Source organism: Phoca vitulina, unplaced genomic scaffold (genome assembly GCF_004348235.1).
Source record: "Phoca vitulina isolate PV1807 unplaced genomic scaffold, GSC_HSeal_1.0 scaffold28, whole genome shotgun sequence".
In the NCBI taxonomy this organism is placed as follows: Eukaryota; Metazoa; Chordata; class Mammalia; order Carnivora; family Phocidae; genus Phoca; species Phoca vitulina.
The window spans coordinates 2248818-2256086 of record NW_022589731.1 but is presented as its reverse complement, the minus strand read 5'-3'; the positions used below and the strand labels follow the sequence as shown (position 1 = coordinate 2256086).

At 57.1% G+C, this 7269-nt stretch overlaps 1 protein-coding gene across 1 annotated transcript; it reads left to right on the top strand.

Moving 5' to 3' along the window:
- The first annotated feature begins 1201 nt into the window (after nucleotides 1-1201).
- CALHM3 (calcium homeostasis modulator 3) lies at nucleotides 1202-6992 on the top strand. The gene is made up of 3 exons (XM_032423243.1): nucleotides 1202-1488; nucleotides 3515-3770; nucleotides 6507-6992. The coding sequence occupies exons 1-3, from the start codon at nucleotides 1202-1204 to the stop codon at nucleotides 6990-6992; spliced, it is 1029 nt and encodes a 342-aa protein (XP_032279134.1).
- Nucleotides 6993-7269: the final 277 nt, after the last annotated feature.

Below are 7269 nucleotides of genomic sequence, written 5' to 3'. Positions count from 1 at the left end.
GGTTGCAGGCCAGATCCCTGCCCTCATTGGGAGATGCACCCCCCACCCCTGAGAGAAGGATTAATAACAGGCTGAGGCAGCCTTTCGGGGCCAAAACGGAGGTAGAGGCTCCCCCCGAGCTGAGGTCACCAGGGAGGCCTTGGTGACAGGGCTGCATTTGAGCTGCCTCTTGAAGAGCAGGTGGGAGGAAGGGGCAAGGCGGTTCAGTGGGGAGGATGGTGTCAGCAAAGGTGTGGAGGTAGGAGGGCATGTCTGGGTACATTTAGGAGGGCCTTGAATGCCAAGCTAAGGAAGCTGAGGGAGCCCCTGGTTACACCCGGGCAGACGAGTGACGTGCGGGAAGCTGTGCTTTAGAGACCTGGGCTGATCGGTGGCCGGACCTGGGGACAGTGGAATAAAACAGAGAGGAAGGTTGCAGGCACCCACTGACCCCTCCAGCCCCCTCTCACGACACCCCCTGTCTGATACTACATTCCAGCAACCCCAAACTCCTGGCCCATCCCAGGCTGCTTCTCACCTCCTTGCCTTTACCCATGCGGCGCCCTCTGCCGGGAAGGCCTTCCCCTTCCACAACCCCTCACCCAGCAAACGCCGAAACATCATTTAGACTCTTCGCAAGGGTCAGGCAGCCTTCAGGCAGGGGGAGGTCCCAGCATGAAAGTCAACACACAATCTCCCTGAGCTCAGCTGAGTCAAATTGTGTTTTTGACCAAGACCAGAAAATATCATTGGCCCCATCAACATCGTTGCCTTACCACACCCCAAATTTGCCTATCCCCCACAAGAAGCGCCACCAGCTGCTAAGCCTCAGGATCCAAACCCTGAAGAGAGGAAGGAATGGGCTGGGGAGGGTGGCGTGACAGGGCAGGGAACATTTGCCTAGAGGTGCTTTGGGCTGGCGGCTCACAGAGCAGTGACTCTTTCCTTCAGAGAGCAGGGGAGTGGCACTGGGGGACAGTCGGGGCCAGGCAGGGGAGCCTTTGCGGAGAGAGCCTGCCTCTGCCTTAAGTCCGTGCCTGGGCCCCAGGAAGCTAGGCGGGGAGCTGACCATTGCCCCTTCCTTGTCACCCCAGGCCCTCGGAAGACAGGACCCTCTTGTGCACCCCAGGCTTGCCCCCCCACCCCAATTTGGCCGGGAAGGCATCCGAAGCCTCGGTGCTCCCCCAGACCCATGGCTGCCCACCCCCGCCAGGCCGGGACCATGGAAAAGTTCCGCATGTTCTTCCAGCGCTTCCAGTCCAGCTCGGAGTCGGTGATGAACGGCATCTGCTTGCTGCTGGCCGCGGTCACGGTCAAGCTGTACTCCTCCTTGGACGTCAGTTGCCCCTGCCTGGCGCGCTACAATGCCCTCTACGGCCTGGGCCTGCTGCTCACACCCCCGCTCGGCCTCTTCCTCTGTGGCCTCCTTGCCAACCGGCAGTCCGTGGTGATGGTGGAGGAGTGGCGCCAGCCCACGGGGCAGCGGAGGAAGGACCCGGGCATCATGAGGTGCGGTCCCACACCACCCAGCTACCCGGGGGCACGGTCAGGGCCTCCCCCGTCAGACACTGCCAGGTGACTCCCCAGGCCCGGTGATCCTCATGGGTATCGGCAGGGCTCTCCCCGCCACCCCCATAGGCCCTATCACGTGAGCCCCTCCTTTCCCCAACTGGGGTAACATTAGCTCACAGAGACTCCTCAGCCACTTTGCACTCTGGAAACAGGCATTTCTGTTCCAGTCATCTGTCACCCTTCGGTGGCCAGGGCTGGAGACCCGCGGATGATACAGGATTCCCAGGTTTTGCCCAGGTCACATCTGGTCGCTGGCCGGGAATTATAACTCAGCAAGCACATACATGAAGGGCCATCCCATGACATGCACAGCTGGCTCGCACGTGTAGTAGGAGGCGTGACTGACTTCAAGGCTGCGTTCCCGCTCCCGTAAGCTCCCCCGGGGCCAAGGACCTCACCTGCTGTGCCGCTGGGTCCTCAGAGCCTCTCACCTGCTCGGTGCACTGCGTCAAAATCAGCTGATGGAGTTAGCAATGTGTAATGCTCCCTGACCGACACCGAGCACCCACTCGGTGCCAAGCTCTATACCAAGTGCCATGTGTGCACGGCCTCTCAGTTCTTACCTCGGCCCCCGGTCTGCTCCAGGAGTAGAACCATTTTTAACGATGAGGCACCTGATGCAGAGAGGTTAAGTTTGACTCAACTGAGCCCCCACAGCTTGGAAGAGGCATGGCCCAGATTCAAACACAGGTGGACTCCCAGGCCAAGCTGCCACCACAGCCCTTAGGGTTTTAGACAAAAGGTCTAAGTGCTCTAGATCTGTGGGTAGAGGCAGGCGGGGCTTGGGTTTCAGCCTGCTCACCATCTCCCCCTTTCCCCTATTGTTTGGTATGGACAATCGCGGTGTTCTCAAGCGTATGTAATGTACGTCCGTAACAAGTCCTCAGTTCCACTTTCTAACCACAGTGCCCCTAGAAAACACCAGAGCCACCCCGATCCACGATGTATTAGTAATTCACTGCTGGGTAGGCCATGCACCCATACACACACCCCCAGCATACACTGTTTTACGTTTTGCACGCGGTCCAAGTCAGAAACAACATCTGCATGCGGTTCTCAGCCGCCTCTGCTTCCTACTGCACTGGGGTCCCGTGCTCCCTGTGATTCGGCCTCGCGGCAAGGGTCGCACGCACTGGCTGTGCCCTTTGCCTTTTCCTCTGGGGCCCAGTGAGTACAGCTCCACGGGGCTCCTGTCCTGTGACCAGCACCCAACCTCCAGAAGGGCAGAGGGCTGGAGAGGCCCCTGGCACAGTGGGGCGGGGGGCTTCCGGACCTGAAGGGAGGGGTCTGAGGCACTGCCTCTGGAAGGGTTATTGGGCAGGGCTGGCTTAGCTTAGCCCTCCCCCCGCCCCCCACCCCAGAAGCGGCTCTGGGGAGAAGGTGATAATGAGTGGGCCACTGGGGTCTGTCCTTCTGGGGACCCTCTGAGAACGTGGGTAGAACACACCTCAGAATTGTCCCACTGAGAGTCCAGGAAGCTGGGGTCCCTGTGGATGGAAGGTTGATTGGGGTCCTTAACTCTCCTGGCTTCCAGCGCCCCCCTCTGGGAGCAGAGGCTCCTCCAAAGCCCTCAGGCAGAGCCAGGCAGCTAGCTGAGGTCAGAGGCCCTCAGTCCTGCCACGTGAACAGAACTAGTCACCAAAGATCTAAGTGCCTCTGGCATGGGCAAGGAACCAGCAGAGCCTGCCCCAACGGTAGGAGTAGGAGGCACACCAGCCCGCAGTGTTCCAGTCCTGGGACCGCTGGTCGGACTTTCCTGACCTCCCGGGGCCCCAGCCCTCTGGCCTCCCTGCCTCTGCTGCTGGGACCTCTGCAGTGGGAGCCACAACCATCTCTTTGACCCAACCTCGCCAGGTATCTCCCAGTCCTCCTGGGAAGTCCATCCTTGCATCCTTCCTGTGGCCTTCCTGCTGCAGCTGAATCCCAGCTGCCCTTCGTGACCGCTCCCCCCCTCTACCCCTAGGTATATGTGTTCCTCTGTGCTGCAGAGCGCCCTGGCCGCCCCCCTCGTCTGGATCCTCCTGGCCCTCCTGGACGGCAAGTGCTTCGTGTGTGCCTTCAGCAGCTCCGTGGACCCCGAAAAGTTTCTGGATTTTGCCAACATGACCCCCAGCCAGGTGCAGCTCTTCCTGGCCAAGGTGCCGTGCAAGGAGGATGAGCTGGTCAGGGACAGCCCCGCGAGAAAGGCCGTGTCCCGCTACCTACGGTGCCTGTCACAGGTAATTCGGGTGGTTCTCTCCCAGCCTGGAAAATCTCCTGCACTGGTTCCCAGGGGCGTGGGGTGAGGAGGTACAGATGGTTTCCTGGGGCCCCTCCCCACTGCTGGAAACACAGCCAAGGAGCAGGTGGTCCCTGGAAGGCTCAGGAGCATGATCCACATACAGGACACTGGTGGGCCTAAAGAAGTGGACACTTTACCTTCAACACTTCAGCGAAGTCACCCCAGGGCGGAGACCAGGTGCCCATACCCTCCAGGAGCAGCTACTTCCATCCCCAGGAAGCTGGATGACAAAAGCACTGGAGATATACTGCTCTGTCCTGTCCCCCACCCCATACGCACATTCTTGGCACCTCTCAGAAATAATACTCATTACCATCTATTGAGCACTTATGTGTCAGGCACTGTGTTAAGCATTTCATACGCATCACTTCATTTATTCTCAGAACAACCCTGTGAGGTGGGTACAATCATTATCATACCATTTTGCAGATAAGGAAACTGAGGTCCTGAGAGTTTAGTTCAGAGGCCCAAGTTGCACAGCTCATAAGAGGCTGGGCAGGGATCTGAAGTGTCATCACTCAAGCCCTCTGAACCCCCTCCCTGCAATGCAGGTCCTCCCCAGACCCCTGGCTCCCCACACTGGCACCCACTCCATCACCCTGCGAGCAGACTCCAGCCCCACCCCTAGTCCAGACTCCAGATTCCTCCCAGAGCCCCAGTTGGGGCTGGATCCCCCCAAAAGCCTTTATATCAACCCACCACATGCAGAGCATGCTGGGGCGACAGGAAATAAAAACACAACCCAGCCCTTTGTGGGAGCCAAGACAAACTCATGGCGGATGCAGGCCCGTGTGATTGAGAGAGGACCATTGCTTAGGACACATTTGATTCTGGGTCAGACTCTGCCTTGGCCACATTACTCCCCCTCTGGGTCTCAGCCTCTCCTAAAAATCAAGGGAGGTTTGGTCTCCTCCACATGGAAGGGCCCTGCAGGCTTAAACTCTCTGGGCTCTCGTTCGTGCACTAGAAAGAGTATAGAATCTTCAGTCACACCAGGGTTTGTGTCCTGACTCAGATGGAGGTTATCAGGCACATAAAATGCTCTTCATGTGTAAAACACTCACTCGACTATTTTAAATTGGTAAGAGGAAGGGGGCATCCTGAGACAGGCCAATGAGAGAACTTTGTAAACCACATCTACAAATGACAAGGGTTCAAATATGTCTTTGTGGCTTAGAGGACTCATTTCTCTGCCCCAGGAGCACACAGTTGCTCTGGTCTTAAGCACAGCCTTGGAGAGACTAAAACTTTGGGTGGGCAGAGAGGAGGGAGAGGTGTCGGGCAGGTGTGGGCTCCAGACTCAGGGAAGTCTTCAAGTTTTTCTTCATGCTTGGCCTGGAAGACTGTTCCCTATTTATATCCTATATAACTATTACTCATCCTTCAGTGCTCAGCATCCACCTCACTGTTCCCTGAGCCTTCAAGTTCAGGTTGGGTGTCCCTCCTCTGTATTCCCATAATCCCCTAGACATCCCTCAACATGGCATTCAGCCAGTCTATCACCAATCTCATTGTTTCCTCCACTAAAGTGTGAGTTCTGTGAGTCCCCAGTGCCTCTCCCAAAATATAGGACGGGTGGCTTCATAGATGGGATTCATAAGCCCGTGTGAAGGTAGCTGAAGGACTAGATAAAAAAACAAAAGGCTGATGCCTGGATGGAAGGATGGATGGATGGATGGATGATGGGTAGGTGGATGGATGGATGGATGGATGACGGGTGGGTGGGTGGATGGATGGATGGATGGATGATGGGTGAGTGGATGGGTGCGTGGGTGGAATGTAAGGTTTAGGTTTTCAGCTGAGACTCTAACAACAATGTTAACAGGAGAAGAACAGTTTCTTAATGTGCACAGTACACATCATGTGGGAAAAACCTGAAACAAAGAAAGAGTAACTCAAAGTGGTGGCTTAGAAGGGCAACTTATCTGCCATCTTCAAAAAGAGCAATACCGTTGTAGAGCAATGGCAGGACAAAGGAGAGCAGTGTTAGTCTCCAAGGGCAGAAACTGTGGGAGGTCAATAAATGACCGGACACTAATAGAGTAAGGTTTTTCGGCAGATTCCTCTGGTGCTGTCTCTGGGCTGATAAGAGTTGTCTCCCAGTAAAAGGAGAATGTATTTCCTGCCTTTAGGCACAAAAGGGGAGGGTAAAGAGAGCTGTTCCTATGGTTGCCGCTTCTTGTCTTCCATTCAAGATAATTTTGATGTCAAAGAGGCATATTTTGGGGTGATGTATTCTGGTTTCCTTCAGGAGGAAGGTTGGGAGGATGAATGGTGGGTGGGTGAGTGGATAGATAAATGGAAGACAGGACAGGAGTATGGGAACAGGATTGGACGGGTAGGAGGATGTATGATGGACGGTTGGAAGGTCCGCAGCGAGGATGGCTGGATGGGACACTGATAGATACGTAGTCAGGTGAGAGGACAGATGGCTGGATGGATGGGTGGAGAAGTAGTTGGACAGATGGATGGATGCAAGGATGAGACTGAATGCAAGCGAGGATGGGTGGAGGTGGTTGGTAGGATGGATGACTCAATGGGAACATGGATAGATCTGGGGAGAGATGAGAGGGCTAAGTAAAGGGAGAGACCTTGGAACACCCTTGCCATGCTGTTTAGCACCCGACCTCACCCACATCCAACCTGGTACCCCCACCCCTACCCACCCCCCCAGGCCATCGGCTGGAGCATCACCCTGCTACTGATCGTCGTGGCCTTCCTGGCCCGCTGCCTGAGGCCTTGCTTCGACCAGACGGTCTTCCTGCAGCGCAGATACTGGAGCAACTACGTGGACCTGGAGCAGAAGCTCTTCGACGAGACGTGCTGTGAGCATGCGCGGGACTTCGCGCACCGCTGCGTGCTGCACTTCTTCGCCAGCATGCAGAGCGAGATGCGGGCGCTGGGGCTGCGGCGGGACCCCTCGGGCAGGGGCCCCGAGCCACCCGAGATCCCCAACGGCCTGGACGGCGGCGGAAGCAGGAAGGTCCACCTGCGGGCGGTTTCCAGCTGGGAGCAGGTGGACCGCCTCCTGAGCACGTGGTACTCCAGCAAACCGCCACTCGACCTCGTGGCATCCCCGGGGCCCTGGGCATGTGGCCTCAACCACCGCGCTCCCACGGTGGCCCCAGGCACCAGGCTGTCCCAGCATACTGACGTGTAGGGACCCCAGCAGTGTCCCCACATGAAATGCCCAGGCTTACAAGGGTCTGGGGGCTTTCCAGGCTGTGGGGATCCCGAGGCAGGGCAACCTAACCCTTGCTGGCTTCCTTCCTCTAAATAGCCCAATCTCTGGGGCGCCTGGGTGGCTCGGTCGGTTAAGTGGCTGCCTTCGGCTCAGGTCATGATGCCGGGGTCCTGGGATCGAGCCCCACATCAGGCTCCGTGCTCAGCAGGCAGCCTGCTTCTCCTTCTCCCTCTGCCTGCCACTCTGCCTACTT